Source organism: Seriola lalandi, unplaced genomic scaffold, assembly GCF_002814215.2.
Source record: "Seriola lalandi dorsalis isolate HSWRI2012SDOR001 ecotype SW California unplaced genomic scaffold, Sedor1 jcf7180002054470, whole genome shotgun sequence".
In the NCBI taxonomy this organism is placed as follows: domain Eukaryota; kingdom Metazoa; phylum Chordata; class Actinopteri; order Carangiformes; family Carangidae; genus Seriola; species Seriola lalandi.
In genome coordinates, this window is record NW_019525023.1 from 179,581 (window position 1) to 203,416 (window position 23,836).

Here is a 23,836-nt window from a genome sequence, read left to right on the forward strand (position 1 = left end):
CCCACACACACAAACACAGCCCCCACAACTGCTCCCTTGGCGCTGCAGTGCGGCTGCCAACTGCTCCAGGTTTGTGTGCTCACTGCTCCTAATGTCTGAGTGTGTGTTCACTACTTACAGATGGGTTAAATGCAGAAGTCAAATTTCCTGTTTATGTAAAAACATACTTGAATAATAAAGAATTCATCTTCTTCTTAATGTCCTATGTATCCTAGTCTTATGCCTGGCAATGTAAAGGGCATTTAAACACACAGATTTAAACTATTATTTGTTCACTCAGCAAGGGATGTTGTTCCAATCAACTCGTATTACATTGACTCCATCCAGGGACAATCTCTCAGTATCATTACATCAAAACAATAAAAGATGTCTGACGGTGGACCGACTCACATGCATGTAAAGTTTGATCCTTCACCGTCGAGGCAGGTGGCTCCATTGAAACACAGCGAGACATTAACAGCGGCCTGTTTGCAGACGTCTACATCAGTCTCACAGGTTTTCCCCGTGTAACCGTCCTGACAGAAGCATGCATATTTATCAGTGAGGTCCACACACGAGCCTCCATTCAGACAGGGGCTGGAAGCACAGTCCTGTAAATGAAAAGACATTAATCATTTACAAGAGTGAGGCCATGTACGACTAATGCTAAATATTTGACAGATACAACCATCTGCAATACATATGTGTGGTTAAAGAAAAGAAGAAAAATACAACTTTGGATGAGAATGAATTGCTAGTAGTCAAAAAGCAGATTATCCATTCAACTAAATGCTCACAAAGACTTTGTAAGCAACTCAGTGTTTTATCTCTAGAGTCCAGCACAAGCTGTGGTTTAAATCAATTACACTAAGCAATTTCTTTTAATCAGGTGTTTGTACAATGCTTACATGATCCTGGTAGTTCAAATGACTTATCTTGTAGAAAAAAAATCAATAGAGTTAGTGATACCGCACAAAGATTACAAAATTCTCCTGACACTCCTCTAGAACACCCAGCGGGTTTATTAATTAAGCTCAACTCACGTCGATGTTTGTTTCACATCTGCTGCCAGTCCATCCGGATTCACACAGGCAGGAGTAGGAACGTATTCCATCCTTACAGCTGAGAAGGCCACAACAGATGGCGTCAGTATTCATTCATCAAAATTATACAACAGTTTGAAATGAACTCCAAAGCATTCATATATGCAGGTCTTTTGCTGTATAGTTTATGCAGAATCCTTTGAGAGAGATACACTCTTTTGAATGAATGAGTGCTTCGTCTTCAACGGAATTAATGACTGTAATTTAGAGATGACTGAGACAACCTGTAAGTGCATCACATTAGCACATGCGATATACTGTATGTCTCCACTCACTGTGCTGGCAAGGAGTCTAATTAAAAATAATTCCATGCCACTTCTGCACAATTTGGAGTGTTTCTGTTTGAAATGATGGGGGAAAAAAAAATCAGTACCTCCCATGAAGACAAGGCGCTGACATGCATTCATCAGTGTTGGTCTCACAGTGGAGCCCAATGAAGCCATCAGGGCATGAGCAGTGGTATCGATTAGGCGCATCGATACATCTCCCACTATTTTGACATGGGTTTGAAACGCACTCATCGATGTTAACTTCACACCGTGCACCTAGGAAATAAACATGTTTCAGTAATACATCAAATATTAAACAACTTAATAGGAGAGAGGATTTCAGCAGTCAAACTGTTTACAGAAACACAGATTAAAAACATTACAATGGGATGTAAACAGCAGCGGGGCGCAGTCAAGAACACAACCTCAGAGTTGGAGAAGTCGTCTGTTAGTCTGGGTTCGATTTTATTTTTTTAAGCACAAAACAACTGTGCAAGTCTTTGTAAAATAAACAAACAATGCCTGGGTTTTTGATAGTTCTGAAACAACTCTGCAACTGCATTCTGGATCTCTGGAGACATCACTGTATGCTCCAGGACATAGTCCCAATGTTTTGTTGGTTTCACAAACTGAGACAAATACACTACACTCGCAATGTTTAATGCAATGAGGGAATATGCTGACAAAATGCACCAGCACTTTTATGTTTTGAATAGTTTTTGGATGTAGCACAGTTAATCAACTGCGTATCATATATATATATATATGCATATCTGTGGCTACAAAGGTAAAGTAATTGCTGTTTTCTTTTAGAAGAATTTAGAAGGACAGATTTTTATTTAAAAATATATGTTACAAACTTGACTATGATAGAACAGCCCAATAACTATAAATATTGAAAAACTGCACAGTATGAAAATGAATCACTATTAATTATCTCAGTCTAATTTCACATTGCCTCAAACTTACTCAACACAAACTTATATATTACACTTTGTATTACAAAGTTTGTAGTTAATACACTATATCATTCAAAAGCACCACCTCTGCAGTCATTTAAAGGCAAAATAAAGTCACTGCAGCAGCGAGCAAACTGTCCAGATAAAGCTGCCTCGGCAGCATGACATGTTTTTCCTCTCTGGTCTCTTTAGTAACCTTTGATATACAGATCATAGACTGGCAGGGATGGTAAACATGAGCGTGCTGTGCGCAGTAAACTAACATTGCATTAAAGGATTTCAGGGTTGTTTAGTTCATTTCTTATTTTTACCTCAAGTTACCTTTCTCACATATTATTCTTCTGTTACTGACAACTTACTTTTATTACTTTTAATGGAAAGGAGACACACAATTCAAAGGGGCTTTAACTTGTGTGTCATGATTGTGTTTGACACTCGCGGAGAAACAGCCTTTAGTTTCTTACTGGCATTCATTTTGATTTTCACTATCCAGCTTCCACATAAATAGCAACATATCATCTCCTGAGGAAAGTTTTAACCGAGTTTTAAACCAGGCAGAAGTAATGCCAAGGAACAGAAGCTGTGTGTCATATGAAGTATATACGGTAAATCAGATCTTGAAAGACAGAAAATGAAAAGAAAATCACAGATGAGCCATTAATACCACAAATACCCAAAGTCTTTTTGCCAGATGGTTATTTTACCTTGTGAAACTTTGTGAGTAAAAGGGTATTGAAAGGTTGACTCACAAATATCTACACTAAAGCTGTAACAATGAGTCGATTATCAAATTTTCTAATCAGTAGAAAAAAAAATCCCAAACAAAAGTGATAACTGATCGTTCATTTAAGTCATATGCTCCACTATTAGTAGAGTGCTTCTCTTTTATATATATATATATATATATATATATATATAAAGGCTTATAGTGTCTTTAAAGGAACAGTTTATCCAGATTCTGGAATTTCTGTCTCCATTCAGATAACAGTGGAGATGAAAGAACTTCATGTGTGGTGCTCACAGTATTGAAAAATTTCATCGGCCACACTTCAGTCCCCAGTGTTACCTCTTCAGATAATTCAAAGAATTACCCGTTTTCACATGGACTGCAGTATTTCTTCATCACAAAGAAAATTCATACGATTCTTTTTTTACTTTGGAAAACTGAGACACTGTCTCTTGAAATAGAAGTTGTTTAGGGTTTTTTTTAAAGTCATTTTTGACTGCTGTGAACACTGCAAACAAAGTAGATATCTCAAATTGTCAATAAAACCAAAGTTATCTATGAAGAACTAAAACTGAGTGTGAAAACTATTTTTTTCATTTGTAATTTTGGTAAATTGCCCCATTAGAAACACTTGAAATGTATTTTATAAAATTATGATAGTTCTATCTAGATCATAAATAAGAAACTGAAGAAAGGATTTGAAAAAAGTGAAAAGTAATAATAACATATAAACCAAGTCGACTAAAAGAGCTGAGCAGGCTGCAGCTATTGCTGTCCCTGTAACGTCCCTGAGAGGAGTCAGTGAGGTGCAGCACTGAACTAATGGAAAAGTGTGTCATATAGTGTAAGAGCTGTATATCCTTACAGCTGTGACTACACACTACCATGTCTTTAAAGGCACAATCCTCCAAAAAAAAAATGGAATGCACCAAATGTGCTGACTCGAAGGGGAACTCGTGAATTATCCACAAAACAACTTATACCTTCACTGTCCATCAGACACACATAAATAATCCTGAAGCTTCACTAAATAAGTCAGCTTTATTCAGGGAATTGATGATTTTCATTATTTATGTACACCTCACAAAAATAGCAATGAGATCCCAGAAGAAATGAAGGGAAGCTGAGAGTTCAAGCTGTGCGGGAAACACCAGATAACAGAAACTGTCAAAATTAGACTTCCTCCTGCCAACAAATCATACCAGAAGTGGGGAACACACACTGATGATGTTTATAGTAGTCTAAATTATAGCAGGCAGCGCTTTAGAGAGATCCACAGAAGTGACTGTTTGCTAAGGAATTAAAAATAAATGAATGGGTGGTGGCTAATTCTACCTCCAAGAATTGTTTTTGTTTTGTTTTTCGCTAAAGTTGTAAATAAAAATAAATAAATAAATAAATAAAAAATCTTTAATACTTTTAAAATCTATCTGAGACATCCAGGAATGCAGAGATGAAAAATGATGACTAGCCCATTGTTAATCATTTGGTCGGCCTTTTATCTGCGGGCTCAGACAGATGTAAAGAGACACAGTGACAGCAGGAGCACAAATGTATTTATTGCCTCCTGTGTTTTATCATGAAAGAGAGTAAATAAGCTGTCTTTAGCGTACACAAATTCTATCACCTTTCTTTGGTTACAGACTGTAAAATGGTTCCTTTCTTGTCCCAAACTGATAACTTGTTTCATTTAGTCAAAGGGAATGCTCTACGACAGCTGGAAAGTTCAGTTCATGACAGCAGAGGTGACAAAGCAGTGCTTGAAACCAAAAATAACAATAGAGTTGCAAGAGAGAGGAAGAACTGCGGATAATGCACAACTGAAGTGTGATGAGGGAAATGAAGCAAAATGGGTTGTAGAAAATAAAATTATCTGACACACATTTTCACAATCTAAGTATTTCACATTATCCATAGGCTGATGCTCACACTCGTGTATCTTGATATTTTTTATTTAGGTCAGAAGTTGTGTATTTACTTTAAGGTTCTGGGCTGGTATTTTGCAGTAGATCCTGAATTAATTATATATCGAACATTTAATGGCGCAGACTGGTGAACCAGGGGCTGGAATACCTTAAAAAATCCTACTACTTATTAAGATGAACACATACTAGTTAATACAACTAGACTACAAAGTGTCTTGAAGCTTAATTGGGCACTTGTAGGTTGACTTATATCCTCAAACTGATACTTCTGTTTCTGAGAAAACACTTGACACATTTTAAGCATTAAGCCCAAAATACACATGTATAAGTCATGTACTGACTCTGTCCCACAGTAATAAGAGCTGGTTTTTAATTGATACGATTAATAAATGTATAATTATAATGCATTAATAAATGCTAGCACAGGCAGTACATGATATTCCATTCGCTTTAAATATAAAATACATTTCTGAAGCAAAAGAGGCTGAAGGCACGGATAGAAATAACGGCGACAGTTCACCCAGCAAAAGACTGAATTTACTGAAGCCTTAACATCAAAACAACAGTGTGGGGGCCAGAACATCATCATCCAACAATGTGCTGACTGAGGCAGCTTGCAACAATGTGCTGATTGCACTGTACTATCACTCAAGGGAACGTGCTCCTTAATGATGGGTGAAGAAGAGAAAACAGAAGGTGACGAATAGTGTGCTTAAACCGTGATTTATATAAACACGATTAGCCATTCATCATGTCACTGTAATGACTTCTGACCTCAGTATAGAACACAGCGGCTATGTACAGTTAAATAATACATTATCGGGATTACAGAGCCTTTTAAACCAAACGACCTAAATAATGATAAGACAGCTGAGATCTTAGCAGCTGCCAAAACTGTCTCACAATGTAAGTGTTTCTCAGTATGACACATGGAGAACAAAATGACGCCGCATGTAAAAATAAAGCATAATTACACAAGATTAGGTGAGAGCCATAACTAAAGACTGTTATTGAACAAATGATGAATACCGACACCTGACTTGCCAAGAAGTGAGGAAAACTGCCAGATTAAAAAAAAAAAAAAAAAAAAAAGCACTTCTTTAGTCTAACACTTTAAAAAAGTGGGTCACACAGACTTTTACAAAAGGTAAAAAGTATTGATAAAAGCTGTTGGAAGTGTCACAAATGTGAATAAAACAATTTTCTGCCTCCTCGCTTCAATTATTTCTCAAAGCTAAAACATGTTACATGTATAAAAAAAAAAAAAAATTCCATTATTTTTGAATAGAGAGGGTAATAGTCGGAGCCTTTAGACAATTTCTTAGCAAAAACTGCTACACGAAGAAGCTGCTATATGAAAGCAGAAGATTTACTGAAAGAGCAGAACGCAGATTCACCAACAGACTTTCAATACAAAACTAGTACGAAAATTCAATATGGATAGTGATGCAGGTGGGGATGTGTCATCATAGCTAAATCACATCCATGAAAAGTGTGTAGATATAGCACACAACTGATTTAATAGTAGGCAGCGTCAACCATTTAAGTCAGAATGAATTTTGGCATTCGATATGCAGGTAAAAAACAAACAAACAAAAAAAAAAACAGCTTTACTTTCCTGATGGCAGGACGAATTGATATTCTAATACCATCAAGTGACACAACAAGTTACAGGATTTCAGTGAGATAAGAGATGACACATCAGACCATCAAAGCAGAATAACATTTCAATCAATTTCAATCAGGCTGCGAAAACATGAAGTGATGAATCACCCCAAGATTTGCAATTTAGAATGAAAGAGAAGTTACACACAGCTACAGTAGCAGCATGAACCCATTTGTATTCCTGCGAAAAGTTGCACGTGCTACCGGAGCAAATATTTTGTGTGAGTTCTAGTCGGTTTGAGCCGATCCAAACTGTATCCTCTGGCCGCTTGCTCTCCTGGGGAGCCCTGTTTCCTCAGATGAGCTTAGAGCAACAGAAAAAGTAATGACTTGTACTATGCCGTGCGTAGGCCTAATAATAAAAGCTGCTTCTGTGGGAATTGGGCCATGCGTGTCAGGTTCTGCTCTCCAGAGTAGCAATACCTCAGAGATTTCCCCCCCTCTCTCAACTGGGGAAGGATAAATTGATGATACAGTGTGGAAGACAAATGAAATTAATCTTCCCAGTACCTGACAGGAATTGGCTTTACACGCACGCGCGCACACACACACACACACACACACACACACACACACACACACACACACACACACACACACACACACACACACACGCTAAAATAGCTCGATATCCGTCTGGGTGGAAAATAAGACAAATGGATTGAAGTAAAACAACAATAGCGTTGTGAGTCTTAAGAGGCTGATGAAATGAAATAAAGGCAACTAACAGACACTGAGAAGTTTTCATCAGATAAAACTGGTGACATTAATTTATCTCTTGTTGGCTTTACTGAAAAGCAGGCGCTGTATCTTGCAGAGGCAGACGGGCTAATTAAAAGCAAGCATTGTGAAGCAGTTTTTTTTTTTTTTTTTTTTTTTTACACTAAGCCAGATCTGTGTCAGAGTTTCCTCAATAGCATGCGACCGCTGCAGTCATGATAAGCTTTTTAGACTCTCATATTGATCTTCATGTCACCTAAGGGCAAAAGAGCTACCTGAGTATCCAGGGCGACAGACACACTTGAAGCCCCCGGGCGTGTTGATACAGATGCCCTCGTGTAGGCAAGGTGAAACTTCACACTCATTCACATCCAGGTCACACAGCGTTCCAAAATAACCAGGAGGGCAAATGCAGCGGAATCTAAGGAAGATGTAATAACACTCGATCATAAAAACAAATAAAGGGAAATCCAGACAGTAACACTTATATGTTTAAGTCTTGCAGTAACTTTAAATTAAGCAGAATCGTTTTCTCTGTAAAAGCTGCACACACTCCTGCACAAATAATTACTTGGGAGAAAAACAGGAAGCATTAGAAACGCACGAAGACAAGCTAAGATGCAGATTAAGACTCCTTTTTTCATTCTCAAAATCTTCACACAGAAATGAACAATATGACAGCAATTAACTTTCCCGCTGAGTAACTTCATTTGAATTATGTTTGATGACTTATTACTCAAAGGGAAGAGTTTAATCTGTGCAGTTTACTCAATTCAAATCCCTCTCTGCAGCTGTCGGTGTGTCTAATATCCCCTGACACACACCTCAGAGGAGACGGTTCTGCTGTTTCTAGGTGAGATAATTAGAAAACATGTCATAAGATACCTCTGTGTCTTTTGATTATTTAAACATAATTTTTTCCATCAGTAAACCAGTTACACCATATCAATTCTCTGTGATATGGAAGTGTATTTTTACTCTCATGTAGCTGCATAATTATGCAAACCTCAAAGGCTGGACAGGTCTGAGAGAACATTGCCACGACAATTAACACTTCCTTCGTTGCAATCTGTTACACCAGTGCCTACTTAGGGTTAGTTTGGTGTCTTAAGTAAAAGCCTGTAGTGCATATAAATAGATGAGATGAGACTACGTGACCCCTGCAGAGTCAAACTCATAGTATCTTCAGGAGAAGGATGGGTAAATATGAAGACAGCCTGGGCTCAGCGAGTATACAGCAGAGTCTGATTCATCACCACGGTACAGATGGACTCACTCGGCTTGTTGGGTCAGGGAGACGGAAATGGCGGAGTGTGTAGTGTTCGTGGTGGGCAGCGAGGTTAAAACACACCTGATGTGAACTCCCTGGACTGTGCAATCAGAGGAGCGCTCTGAGCAGGGCCAGGTCACATGGGAGCGAAATCATGACGGGAGACAAACTGGAGACAAACCATTTAGGACTCAAATTGGCCCTGGGACTTTTCTACCCATCTGTCCGACTAAGCCTGGAAGCCCCGGGGCTCCCATTAAGCACAGCAGAGAGAAGCACCAGTGGAGTAAAGCCCAATCTAGATACATGATGTGTTCTTGCTGGACTCACTCTCTGTCTTTAGAATTGCAGCTTATGTGTGTCAAGGATGAAGTGGGGCTTGTTATATAAACCGGAACACTTTGAAGAGGAACGCCACAACCTCGCATTTTTTTTTTTTTTTTCTTTGGAGAGCGCTTATGTTCTTTCGCCTTTCAAAACAAACGCAGGAAATTAATTCTGCCTGGCCTTTATTGATATTTGATCTTTTTTTTTTTTTTTTTTAAAAGCACACAATGAATAAGCAAAAAAAAAAAGAAGAAAAGTTATATTCATACTTACTCGTTCACAAGGTCTTCACAAATGCCAGCGTTGTGGCAAGGGCTAGAGGTGCATTCATTGATGTCTTCCTCACAGTGATGGCCAGCAAATCCCATCTTACAATCACAGCTGGAACAGAAAAATCAGTAATATTGATATTTTGTCTCCAATAGAAAATAGAAGATCTATCCGTTTCCTACTGGCACATGCACAGAGTGAAAAAAATCAATAAGAAGCAATTTGATGATACTAATTACACATCATATTTGGTGTGATTGCACATACACTATCGTGACCTAGGTGTGGATTTTGACTGTTTCACTAAACCTAAAGGTGGCTGAGGTAGATTTTTTTTTTTTCTTTTCTTGTAACCAATTTGACCTCATTTCATTTTTACATTGCTACATCTATTAAATAATGTGAAGAAAGAATGTGACCTCAGAACAAATCTATTAGCTCCAGGCAATCTACTATCAAAATGACAGTATATGAAGGTTTCTGCTACTTATACTCCGGATTAACAATTGTTTAAAGTCTATCTCTACAAAGCTTGACATTTTCTTGCCTCCTAAGACATGTAAAGCTGGTTATGGATAACACTCTTTACCTGTAACTGTTGACCCCGTCCACACAGTCACCCTGGTTTTGGCAAGGATTTGAGCTACACTCATTGGTGTCAATTTCACACCAACTTCCTTCAAATCCTGAAAGATAGATGAGATGGTCATGGATCAGCAAGCCCCACTACACCCTGAAAACGTCAGGGCCGATGATAACAAAGGCCCCAGTGAATGCCATTTTAATGGAACTAGTAGCCCCTGTAGCATATCTCATCTTCCAGCTCTCAGCACTCACTGTTTCCCCTTTGAGAGTGTGTAAGTCTAATAATACTTTAGTGCCACAGACAGATTGGTCTGAGGGTTAGTGGTTTGGGGTTTGGGAGGTGTGTCTCTGTGTGCGCGACTGTGTATGTGTGTCTAAGTGTGTGTGTGTGTGTGTGTGTGTGTGTGAGAGAGAGAGAGAGAGAGGGAGAGAGAGAGAAAGCAAGCGAGTAGGGGGACATCTTGTTAAGTTAGGCTAAGAGGGAGAGGCTAAGCCCAAGAGCTCTTTTGCTCCTGTTCATTAGGGGGTTGAGGGGCAGGACGGCTAAGCAGATCAGCATGGATGTTTGGTTGTACTTTTGAAGGCAGTCTGAGAAACTGTAATGTCCTGCCTGGCGGAGGTATTCCTCTGGTGCTGTGTCTGGTCCGCAAGATGGTTTTTTTAGCTGAACAAATCAAACTGCATGACGTAGTTCGATGAAGTAACCTGACTTCATGAATGAGAAAATATCTAAGGAACCCCTAATGCCACATCGTATGGATGCAAATAATGGACAAAAAGATTTCAATCAAATTAGTAACTTTAAACATACTTGCAGAATGTTGTCATTTCTAAATATGTTGCCATTGAAATACCACTGAATTTATTGAAAACCACTAAATTTATAGCACTGATTATTTTTATTTATTTTTTTCGTGGAAAACTGTAAACAATAAACTTAATGATTCTTTATGGCCACCATTCCCCCCCATGTTACTGATTTTAAGCATTCTGCGACTGTTTCTGCCGTTGCATCTGTCGCGCTACGAGCGATAACACAGAGATACCGTTTACTGAACACTTTGCCATCGAACTCTTTTAAAAGCTCAGATTTCCAAGAGACGTCTACTGTGCTGTCCCTGCAGAGCACCATCTGCCTCACATAATTAAAGGCTGTACAAGCATATAACAAAGGGTTAATAAAACAAGCTTTTAATGATTGTTAGTGCTGTTATTGTTTCCTCGTCTCATTATGCCGCTCCCGCTGCTTCAAGTTAGAGTGATATATGCAGCATTTGAATTATAATGGGTCCTGGCTCATCTAAGTAGTAATTCTCAGCTGAAAACTTGTATTAATAATTTGAGGTTGTTTAAATTCATTTTTGAGAGAAGAGCGTGTAGTTTCATTTTTTCAAATTTGAAGAGACGTTTTATATCATATTATAATGTTATATTATATTATATTATATTATATTATATTATATTATATTATATTATATTACATTACATTACATTACATTACAAGGAAACCTGCACCAGTATCAATACAACATTTTTAACGACTGATAGCTACATGATTCATACCATGTGCTGGACTTGTCATTTTTCCTATTTCTTAAGGTCACCATAAGAAGTCTGAGGGTCTCCTGCGCCGCTTGCAATGATGCCGCACATCAGGAGATATGATGCTCTGTAATGGCAACAATTTTTGTCATTGCGGTGCTTTCAAAATCTACTGTAAACGACAGTTGGCAGAAAATTACATGGGCCATAAATTTCTCTGTTCACCAATTGGAAGCCGTTGTTTGTGGTTTGCTCTCCAGCCACATGAAGCTCAGCGCTATTGATTGTTGAGATTTGTTGAATAAGAAATTGCTTAACAACTGGATGGAGCTCTCAAGAAACTCTCACTGTGCATTGTTAACCAGCTTAATAACCTATATTTCATATCATTATGTTTACAATGAAGAAAGACACATTTCCAATGCAACTAGAGTGATGATAATGAAAAAAAAAAAGGCAAGACAGTGACACTGACAAAGCTCTGTGCATCTTGGGACATAAGAATAGAGGGAATCCATGAGACCACAGAGAGCACAGAGCATCTGGTGAATTATGGGACAACACAGGTTTCGCAAGCTGGTCTGTCAGTCAAAGCAATGGTGGAGCACCTCGGGACTATTTCGAATGTCACTGCAATGTAATGCATCTTCTGCCACTAAGCAGTGACTGGAGGCTTCTCTTTGACAGAGTACAGAGAGGGATACCCAAGGCGCGTGCTCACGTAGTCATTCCATCATCTGGCTGGAGCTTCAGTATGTGATCACCGCTCCTGCCAGTGCATGTCTCCGAGGAGAAGAAATTGTGGGTAATCCCTAGTGGATTGTGAACTAACCTTGATGGACATTTCAATTGGAATATGAGTGACGTCTTCATTTTAACAGTGTGTGTATATCGGTTGGGCCGTTACATTTGTGACTGTAGTCTTATCAAAGTTGCTGTCAGTCTGATGCTAACAGTTTATCAGAGAGATGGAGGTAATTTAAAATGATACTGCCCACCACTTTTGCAATATAGATTATGTTTTTTTGTTTTTCTGTGGTGCCATCTGTGTGCTGTCGTACATTACATCAAATGTCAGATGTCAATGATCGCTTAATCTGTGGATGATTTTTCTGATGAAACCTAAATGCATCATCACGCCAAGTTTTCTGTCAGTTGAACTGCCTGTGACGGTTCACAGGCGATGAATCAATGCTATGAGCACTGTCAGTAGCATATGGGTTATGGTTGTACGTGGTCACCAAGTGGCCTGTCAGCAAGAACTATATAATACTGTCTTTGACTGAGCGGGAGCTTCCTTCAAATACAGGGGGAAATTCATGACTAACATTACAGTGCTTTATGTGTTTGCCATGTTTTTTTTTGGTTGACATGAAAAATGTGCTGACACTGTGGCAGTTTGTGTCTGCACAGAAAGAAGAAAAACAAAACAAACAAAAAAAAAAAAAAAGAGTGTGGCCACACTGATCCATCACTGCACAGAGAATTTGATTGGAGTGTTTCTGTACATCTTGGTTTGCTTCTGAAATCCTGTTCCATAATTTACATGCTGTCTTTTGAAAATGCAGCTACGAAAAGTCTTGTGTAAGATTCTATTGGTATATATAGATGGTAACAATGTCATATAGCTGCCAGTTCCAAAAGATTCATCACACATCTCTGCAAAAAACAACTAAATTCAGGAAATTGAAAATAAATATAGACAGAAAAACAAACACACCGGATATCACATTAGTCATAGATGTATTTCTCATAATCAAAAGGAATGCAAGACGCTTATGAGTCCTTCACATGCACTGACCAAAAACTGGGTTACTTGACAAAGTGGGTTAAGAATAGAAATCTTTTTGCATGTAAACACCGTACTCTGCATCCAATTTACCCCACTGCTACACACCTGGACCACCTCTTCAGAAATGATAATGAAGGCACAAAATGATTAAATACCGAGTTTATTTCAAATGTGTTTACCGTACAGCTGTTACAGACCTAGGCCTATTTTTATACATTATGTATAAATGAAGCCACTAACCTCTTTCTCACAGCGGTGTGCAAGTACTTAACCATAGCTACTCTCTGGCTTAGACAATGCTCACAGTATAACTCTGTAGTTTTTTCTTTTTCTAAAGTTTTAGTTGTCTTAAATTATTATGGTAGCTCATTTACAAATGACATTATTCACACTTTACGACCACGTCACTGTGCCTCCCTCAATCTACGACGAAAGACAAATCTGACTATGCTGTGAACTTTAAAGCTCCATTAAGTAATATGTGAGAGGGCTGCGAGTGCTGATGATCCCACTGAGAATCAACACTCAGTCGGCACCTCTGTGCCGCTCTCTGCATGCTGTTTTTTCGCAGGTCCATTATGTTTGATTCTGAAAGTAATCACCTTGACTTCCATATGACACAGCAGCCGGCAGAATAAACCACGGCTAAAATGTGTGAAAACAGGGGCTTTCCTCTGACAGTTGACAAGAAAAGACGATGCCTGTGTTGCTTTGTTTCTGTAATATATATGTAAGTAACTATATGCATTTGTTTGCTAGCACAGTGCAGTGCTGTGTGTTCTGTCTGCCTATAGAGGACAGAAACTTAATGCATAATGCAGATAATGCTCCCTTTGCTAGTTACTGTAATTTAACATTTCAACACAAAAAAAAAAAATAGATTGCAACTTTGTATAACATCAGTACAAATGATAAATATTTCCACTGGCAAATGCTTCTGCCACTTTTAAAAATTCAAGTTTTTTTTTTTTACAGCTACAATCTGAGTAAATCACTACATCCTCTGTTAACAGTGTCCCAGCTGTCATAATCTAAATGAAAGAGTACTCCGACTTGATACAGATGCAGATGCACTCATCTAGGTCGCCTTTGACTGTCACCCTGCACTTAAGAGCAAGTGACGTCATGAGATGAAGAGAGCGCTCTGCCTCTCAGGTTACACACAGGCTGCCTGTAGCCATTTGGTTGGTGGACCCTGCTGGGCATGCTACATAGCCTGGCAGCTTTGGCACCAAACTGGGATGGAAAAATAAATTAAAAAAGAAAATAAATATATATATATATACATAAATATTGACTTCATCGCATCCCCTTAAGCTAAAACTAAACTTATGCCCTTGGATAATAATCATAAAATGTGTATATTCTTTCAGCACTGTGGCTTATCACTAATATTTACATAGAAACCATTTGGGTATTTTTACCTGCTGCGAAGCATTCAGGGGTTAAACACCAACATGTTAGAAGCCACTAATGAATGAGAATTTTTATGAAGGGAAAACCTCTGATACCACTATGTGCCTGTTGATGCCTTTTTCTGTCTTTTTTGATGCAGCAGTTTGGGCTGGAAACAGAGGTCTCACAGCTAAAATGGAAGAAGAGAAAAAAAAAAAAAAAAACACCTTTTGCCCCAAGCAGTGGAATATCACTAGAGTGCTGAGATCTTTACTCACTGAAGGGGCACGCTCTCACACTGAGACTGAACACCTGCTACATTTTAATATTTTCTTGCCTGTCTGTGTGCCATCGCTTTCAGAACATTAGACTAGGTACTAGTTCACCAAATGGAGCTGTGATTTACAGCATGCACCAGCTTGAGTCCGACATCATTTTTACTCCAAGTTAGACTAACATATTATTCTATATCATCACAATTTAAGAACCCCTATTCTACTTTTCAGCTTTACTGTACTGCTTGCTGTCACAACACGACCAGTAACATTATTCCTCAATATGATCTCTGGACCTCAAATGTCTCACAGAAGGGTGAAGACCTACTGTACCTTCATCATAGTTTGGGATGTTATTTTCATCAGAGAGAAGACCGTCTGACTCAGCTGGGAGACATAACAGCTTCCATGTTACTCTTTATATTAGAATAAAAGAAGGATTCGTGGAGAATGCAAAGTATAGATGAATAAGCCAACAATGTTTCTCAACAGCTTAGGAAAACGATCAGTTGGAGATTCCTGCAGAGCAGACGTTAACAGAACCTTCTTGCTTTGTAATGAAAAGAGATTAACATTAAATGTTAACAGCGCTCACTCACTTTTGTCGACACAGGAGACAAAATTTAAATGTTGCCGCAATTTAATTTTTTTCTTTAAATGGTGACCATTTATATTTTCTAAGGCCTGATAACCTATAATTATTATTTATGTCATAGAAGTTTTTAGTGTGTGGTCATTGACCGCCTCTCTTTCATGGACCATTATTCTGTGAGAGAGATTTCAGTGATCTCAGTAATTGTACTATGGGGAGAAATGGTTATTAAAGAGGCTTCCTGTCACAGTATATTGGTATAAGTCATAAATCAAAAATATTTGAACATTATTATAAGTCTGTTAAATGTAACCTCTGTGTTCTAAATGCCACAACAATACCTCAGCCAGGACACTTTTTTTAAAAAGAGATTTTAAAGTGGGGCACTTTCCCCCTTAAATAAAGTTATTATTATTACTTAAAATGATAATTATAATATGCTAATACCAAACACGACAGTGAATGTGCTTTGCTTGAAATAGATTTATATTATTAGAATGCGTGAAGATAAATCTTGTTAATCTAGAGTATGTATTTAGCAGTATAGGCCCAAAAGTTACAGTGCATTAGGTTCTGTATCACTATACTTAGAGAAGGAAAAAGGTCAGTGACATTAACATACATCTGCCAGGGCATCTGGCATGGAGACACATCTACTATTTCCTACCTCCTCTACAAAAGAGAATAATCACTTGAAATGAATGGAGCGAGGACAGGCTTTTCCAACACGTCTCCGGCAACACGTACTCTCAACACATCTTTTTCAATATCATATTAGGTATGTGTCAGTTCTCCTGTTGGCACAGCTTCACAGTAGCTCATTAACCAACTGTTTGGTAGGACACAATCTCAATCTTGTGGAAGGTGAAGGCTAGTGTAGCATGCCATGCAAATAAAGGGGTTTGTTCTCCATCTGGCCAGGAACACCTCTGGGGATATTCTGAACCGTGGAGACCAAATGGTTTTTGCATGTAAAGGGACCACACAATGTTTCTGAATTAATTCACTATACTGCAAGAATCATATTTCTCTGCTTGCAGTAGACTAGAGGCATACCAATTGTCCCCCTGTCAAATAGCTCACTTTTAGCACTGAAATATGCCAACTTGTACCAATCCAATGAAAAGGTGGTAATGGGCATAGGCACACTCTAATGCAGATGAAAAATCACATGACATATTATGAAATCTTTAATCAATCTAAGACATTAAGTGCTACAGTGACACGGTGTTCTTCTAATGTCGAAATACAAAAAAAATACAGCCATTATCAAACCAGATGCCATTTCAAAGACCATTTGAATAAAAAGGATTTAGGAAAAGTGACATTCATACTTTGCTATTGATTTTCTACAAAGGAACATAGTCACTAATCCATAAATTATTATTCTTAATTAGAAATTCTTAATGCGGAAAAGCTAAAATTACAGTCATTACAATTTAATTTAAAGGTCGCAATGTGTTCAGGTGTCTTTTGTGCATATTTCAGGTGAATGTAGGGACACACTTTACAAGCCGGCTGATGGTCTGGTTCATTACTTCAACTACTGCGCACTTGGACCTGTGAGGGAAATCTGAATCTGTGAGATAAAGCTCAATAGTGGTACGAAGCTTAATGTGGGATTTTTTTCTGGCATCCTTTCCAAAATTCAGTGGATAAATAAATGAATAAATTTGCAGTTTTGCATATTGCATTATAATACTCCTTGTTTGACTGACTTTTGTGTTTCCATATCTAGCACTAGTTGTAGTTGAAACAGTGTAAATGTGTGATGGATTTTACATTTTTGTGTGCTGTAAACACATTTCTGTTGACAAGGATTTTTGCAGTTGATATGAAGAAACTCTGAGCAAACTCTTCAGCAAACTGAGAAAGGACAGCCGAGCCTATAGATTGTTTACAGAACTCGGAATCAGCCATAATTCCGCCGTGTGCTGTAATGTGTGTTGAGCGATGCTATGCATGTTTGTTTCATTTGTTGTGGTTGTCGGCCAGTAACCCTCGCCCCCAACCTCTACCCTAACTCTCCCATTTTCAGGTTGCTCTTCTATCAGCCTTGGCACTCCCTGCTGAGGCTCCTCATTAAGAGGAAAGTGGAACATCTGTGCTGGTCAGGCAAGATGACTTAGGCCTCCTGGTCAGAGGCGCAGCGGAGAAACACTGCTAGGAAGAACAAAAACTTCCTGCAGGAGCCCTCTACAATCAGGAGAGGATACCTGCTTCCCTTATTATTATTTTTTTTCTCAGAAGATCCTTTCAGCTGGCTCTGGTTTTATTCTGGCCTGCAGGTTCTCACAGTATACCTTTGTAGACAAAATTCATTTCCATTGTGGCTGTTTTACAAACCCCTTTAATGCTGCTCCCAGTAGGCACCTCATAATGGCAGCCTTTTAGTTTTTGTTGAATTGATGAACACTAAAGTTGCCACATCACCCTTTTTGTGAGACTGATATAATCTAGAGAAGTGTCTTGGGAAACCTATGACCGCACTCTTTGCTTTACAACACAGTCTTTACAGCAAGTTTCCAGATAACTGATCATTAAAGCCACTGGTAAAGTGCTTATCTTTTATAAAAGTACTCTGTCAACTGCTATCAGATATTGTCATAAGACTGGCCATGAAAAATATGACAGTGACAATCCATTATTAGAGTATTACCATCGTCTCCTGGGTATCATGACATTAGATACCAGTGTCTCTTCAATCAGCAACTAGCTGAGAAGTAGCACGCTGCCAGAATCTAAGCACATTTTTTTAGAAACAACATTTAATAGTTGCATGTGATCAGGTAGTATTTTCCTATTTGTGTGACTAATTGTTATGGCTACTCTATGCTTATTGCAAGAATATCTAACATGTTCATTGACAAAGCTTTTTTTGTTTTAGCAAAGGTCAACTAGTTTCCAGACTTCAACTAAGAACAAGTTTGTTTTGTTGCAGCCTACAAACGAGACAAGTGCTACTAGATTTTTGAGGCCGTTACCAATACAGATATTTGAGAATTATAAAAATTTAACAATGATACATTAACCTATGCTTATTTTCTTTTTACATGAACACCCTAATATTTTCCCCAGAAATTCATTTTTTACCAATAATTATGACAAAGACATGTACTGAGCAGAACATTTTACAGTTCAAAAATGAATTTGTCAGTGCTCTCTAGTGGACAAACTATGTACAGCACCACTGATTTATCTCAAACACCTCTGTGGGATTTCTCTTCTGCAATTTCTTGCTACTTGTCATCTAGTTTTGCATAGTCAGACGGCCTCCGAAGCTGGAGAATGGTCTGGCTGCATCAATTACCATTCTGCAAATGAGGAAAAAAAAATGTTGATTTATTTGCATTCCTTCAAACCAATAACAATCGTCTTAGGCGGTGCTGAGCTTAGGATGCAGCCACGGTGCCCCTGCATGCTAGAGCAGGGGCAGTCGTTAAAATGGATAATTCCCCGCACAGTAAAGGCCACAAAAACAGCAGAGACGCATGTCGACTATGTGACTGTGCGATCCAAATCCTGATCAAAAGTTCCCATTTTCAGTGTGTAGGTTGCTAGATCAGAGGCTGCTGTTGTTTCCTGCGGCGACAGGGATTTTGAAAACACTAACAGGCAGTGCAGCTGATTTACTGGTCTAGCTCTAGTACAAATACAATATCAGTATGTAAGTATATATAAACAGCAGTGACTTGTTGACTGTACTGCTGACTCATCCTCTACCTCAACATTCATCCAAGCTTTTCTAATGATCCACTGCCACTGTCAAAATGGGCTAAACAGAAAGGATAATCAGCTTCATGCTATTGGTCTGGAAAACACACCCCAAGTCTAGACAACTGATGTATTCCATAATAGAGCCTCGTTAACAGGAGACACCTTTATGTCCACCCTCCGGCATGTTTTACCATGGAGCAGCTGCCACGATTTCCAACTGTGCGCACGCATAAGAGCACACACTGTCTGTTTTTGAGTGTGGACCGTGTGGGCTCGAGTTTGCTGCAGTTGGATTATGTACCTCGTGGCGTTTGGGCTGAGCAGTAATAGTGGACAGGGGCTGTCATGTTTTCATTTCATTACGTAAGATTCAGTATTTATAAAAGAAAATGAGAGCTTTTGGATTTTAATGCAGTTTTGTTGGGCACATGATCTTGTTTTGAATATATATTGCTGCAGGACTCTATATTTTGTGCCAATTACACAACCAAGGTCTTTGGCTGAGACGTGTCAGTTTCATGTCATATAAATGAATCAATCTCCCTCTCCCTAATTCAGTTCAATTTAGTACCCTGCATTTCTAACGCACTCTTGGCAAAATAGGAAATAAGTGCAGCTAAAAGCCACGGAGAAAAAAAATGGCTATTTGATGTTGATTTTATAACAAGTTAACCTTTATAATGTTTACTGTGTGGTGTCCATCTTGACTGTGTGGGTTGAGATTTGCTTATGGCAGTGAATCTGGCAGACTCAGGCAGACAAATTCTAATTTAATTAGGCCTGGGAATAATGTAAAGCCTACACAATTTCCTTGACAAATAACCTACACTGAATGCTAAATAACAAGTCTGTAAAATTGTTGTGCTGGGATCAAGCCATCGGTTGTATAACAGCTCTGTGTTTGTTGAGTAGTGGCTATGTAGGATGGATTTATGGTGAATAATAATGGAGAGTAGTGAGAAGTGAAAAAGCCCACGCAAAAGCTCTTGGTGTAATGTATGCAGCCAGCACCTAATTTCCTATTCCTCTCCAAGGAAGCCTTCTGAAACTAACCCAGCCGCTCTATTTATATCTGGCAACATCTTTTCATCTCTGCACTGACAGAGCCATTAGGTACAGCACAACCCTATAGCATCTTGACCTTCTCGCTGATAAGTTTGAATGTTAAAACACTATATCGTTCATAATTCCCCAGCAATCAGGGGCGCTCACTGATAAACTTCCTAACAGGACATTTCAACCAAGTAAGTTGCCATTCTCATTTTCCCATGACTAATATGTTGCTTTTTTTTTTCTAATAAACTGACAGAGCCTGTGAACTGAACATGAAACAGATTAGTGTGCTGAATTTCAGATGTGCATGTGTGTGTGTGTGTGTGCAGTCAAGCCTGAGTGCATGTGTATGTCTAAGTCATACATGAATATGAGTGTTTAATATCTAAAATAGGGAAACAGTTTCATTTCAGGGCTTATATTACTCACCCACTGTAGTTTAGATCCTTGCGTGTAATTTCATATCTCAGACAGAAGGATTACTATGGATTGCAACTGTGACACGTTTTGGTCACCTGAGATAAATGTAATGAGACAAACAACCTACAACACAAGCTACAGACTATATTTAGTCGGATTTCTGCAAATTTGGTCAAATATGGCCATTTATGCACAAGCTGAGCACATGAATAGACGATGAAGGAGTGAACTTTGCTTCAACAGTGGTTCGAGTTGTTTCTATTGATAATCTCTTTCAGTGTGAAAACCTCATTTAAATCCATTGCCACAGACATGAATTTGAGTTGGCCACAGCCGCCTCAGCGCTCTGTGAAGAATCAAACAACCATCTTTCAATAGCCAAGTTTGCACATGGTTCTGGCATGTACTCACAAACAATACACCAAAGGACGAGTAAAACCAGCCTTTGTATGTGAGGATTTCCTTCAGACTTCAATTTATAAAGCTGGAAATATATCAAATACAACATGCATTAAAACGTTCTTTTGTAAGTGTATTTTACTTATGGATGTGTTGGGCCTTGGTTGCCATGGTATCATGGACATTAGGAAATTGACGAAGGTTCTTAAAATTTTGTAGTCAGTTCTATATAGAGTTTACACAACTAAATTTTATTGCCAATAATGTGGACCAGTAAAGTAATAATATGGACATTTTGTAAGAAGTGCATGGTAAAATCTACCTGCATAGTAGTTTTTTATTGGATTTATTAGATGGCTGTTAGTGCAACCTGCTAGTATACTTAGGATTTAAAGAAAAAGTTGCAATGGAGCAGACACATTTATTTAATGTGGATTTATGGTTTCATGCACTTTTAAGTGCAATCTGTATATCACTAATATGCTTTGTATGTCAAGTCATTTTTTAATCATATCGTAATTAATGTTTTGTCAACATTTGGTAGAAGCCTAGTCAAAGCAGCACAAGGCTCACACATGATACGCATGATGTTTATTATTATATTCATGTAGCTAAGGTGGGAGAGGCCACACTAGAAATACGCAGGGGAAGTAGAGTGCCCCCAACTCGAAAGTAAGGACCATCTCCTTTGGAACTTGTTTTTTTTTTTTGTCTTTATGTCGAAACATTTGCTATGACCACAACATGGTAAATGGTGAGAGGCAGGTTTAAAAGGTATTCTATCTTTTGCTATGGTGGGGGGAGTTAATGGGTTTACCCAGATGACTTGTTTGGACACTTAATGAGTGAAAGAAAGGAGAATGAGCAACAACATTATGCAAAAGAGAAATAACTATTTAGTCGGGAATTGAATGCAATGACATGCCAAGTGTTTTAAGTGCTGATAAGTACACATTAGGCTAATGGGATGTAGCCAAAATAACTGCAGGTTTTAGGTTACATTGTTTTGTACACAAGAAAAAGTAGAGTGATTTAATTGAACAAAAAGCTGGGTCGTGGCCTGGTCCTGCCATGTGCTGTTTCTACAAAAAGAAAATCATAATAAGGATAATAAGGAGGTGGGATGGCAGTGCCTTCACATCGAGGTTAGTAAACAAGGAACTGATTCACCATGGATGGTATCAAGAACAACCCAGCTAGCACTAGTTTTAACTGGTCTTGATTATTTACTGTTACAGTAAGTCATCGGGAGAAAATCAACCCAAGATAAAGCAGTTGGCAAGTTTTTACTCAGAGTAAAAAGCCAAAAGTCACCTTTGTCTGGTTTTGTTGACCATTCTTTGCAAATCAAATTAGCATGGGCAATGTGTAAAAATCCAGCAAATGTATTGCAATCAGTTGGTCATTATTGTGCTTACCACCCTCTTTAACCCATGAGCAGCCAATGATTAGATTCCAGCTGTAAGAACTAGTCATCCCTCCCCTGATGGCAGCACAAACTAAACGTCTTACTGTTTTGTATGAATCAATCATTTTAAAATCATCTTCTGTAGGAAAACCTTTACTGTTTTTATGTGGCACATTTTTCCAGTGTCTGGAGTAAGGTCCAACATATGATTTATGCACAGGAAAACAACATCATTGTCTCGGTTAATAGAGTAACTTTTTTGGAAAACCTCATATATTTCAGAGAAGAGATACAAATGATGCATGCTTAACTGTGTCTGTGACTGTGAATATTTTTCATCTTCTTGCTAGAACCTTTGATCTATGATGTACATGTTTAACTTAGGATTTTTGAATTGTGTTTTTTCTTTTTGTCATTTTTTTAAAGTACAAACTACATACGGTAACCTACTGAACAAAATGATGTAGTTACACTTGAAAGTGGGCTAAAGAAAAAAAAAAAAGCGCTATTAGTATGAAGCTGTGGCGGTGTGTTCACTCACCAGCTGGGCATCTGCAGGAGGCTGTTCCATCGGAGCGTGTCAGGCAGGTGGAGTTGTGCAGGCACGGATTGTGGAGGGGGTCACAGGGGTCATAAGGCTGGTTGCACAGGGGGCCACTGAAGAAGGGGGGACAGGTGCAGGAGAACTCCCCAGGTATGTCTGACTCCTGACACTGAGCTCCATTTAGACAGGGCCCAGAATCACACTCATCCACATCCTCTGCACAGTCCACACCTGTCCACCCCGGTGAGCACAAACACCTTGGACACAGCAGAGAGACGTCTGACTGTAGAGGTCTTTTTGGCATAAATCAAAATGAATCCTTAATAAATAAACTCTTGCAACTTATTTAGTCGTTTTCTAAGGGGGGGGGGGGTATCAAATTCTATCACAACGGAACTAACGTAGCTGCAGTGCTGAGGGTGCTTCTACACACATGACATATACAGTACATATATATATATATATTTTGTTTTTTCAATTCATATGATCCACGTTACACATTTTTCACACATATATTGGCGCTGCACTCCTGGATCTTTGTGCAGGACAGCGTCGGGACTTCACAGGTTAATTGTGCTACTGGTCAGAGCAGCATTTAATTCTGGACAGCTGAATGTAGGACACAAGAGGTTAGAGCACTGAGTGGGGATTAAATGGAAATGTATGAATGCGAGAGACAGAGAGAGAGAGAGAGAGAGAGAGAGAGTGAGAGAGAGAAAATACTAGAGCATGTGTATGAGAGTCTGAAGTATCTGCTCTTAAAGCTGGTGACTATTCCACTTGGTGGCAGTGAGTACCCGAGCACTACCAACCACTCCACCTTGCATTCCTTTCCATCCCCCAACTTTTCCACCTGAAGCAGTTTCACATCTCCCCAGTGGGAGGGGCGGGGGAGGAGGA

At 38.7% G+C, this 23,836-nt stretch overlaps 1 protein-coding gene across 1 annotated transcript in view; it reads right to left on the reverse strand.

The window, feature by feature from the left end:
* eys (EGF-like photoreceptor maintenance factor) overlaps window positions 1–23,836 on the reverse strand; it is a 145,484-nt gene that overhangs the window by 70,872 nt on the left and 50,776 nt on the right. The window contains exons 25-31 of the mRNA XM_087175489.1: window positions 22,934–23,193; window positions 9,804–9,900; window positions 9,218–9,325; window positions 7,623–7,768; window positions 1,456–1,627; window positions 1,023–1,101; window positions 391–590 (exon numbers count right to left, since the gene is read on the reverse strand). Coding sequence (XP_087031615.1) covers window positions 391–590; window positions 1,023–1,101; window positions 1,456–1,627; window positions 7,623–7,768; window positions 9,218–9,325; window positions 9,804–9,900; window positions 22,934–23,193 — 1,062 coding nt within the window. The remainder of the gene's footprint in view (window positions 1–390; window positions 591–1,022; window positions 1,102–1,455; window positions 1,628–7,622; window positions 7,769–9,217; window positions 9,326–9,803; window positions 9,901–22,933; window positions 23,194–23,836) is intronic.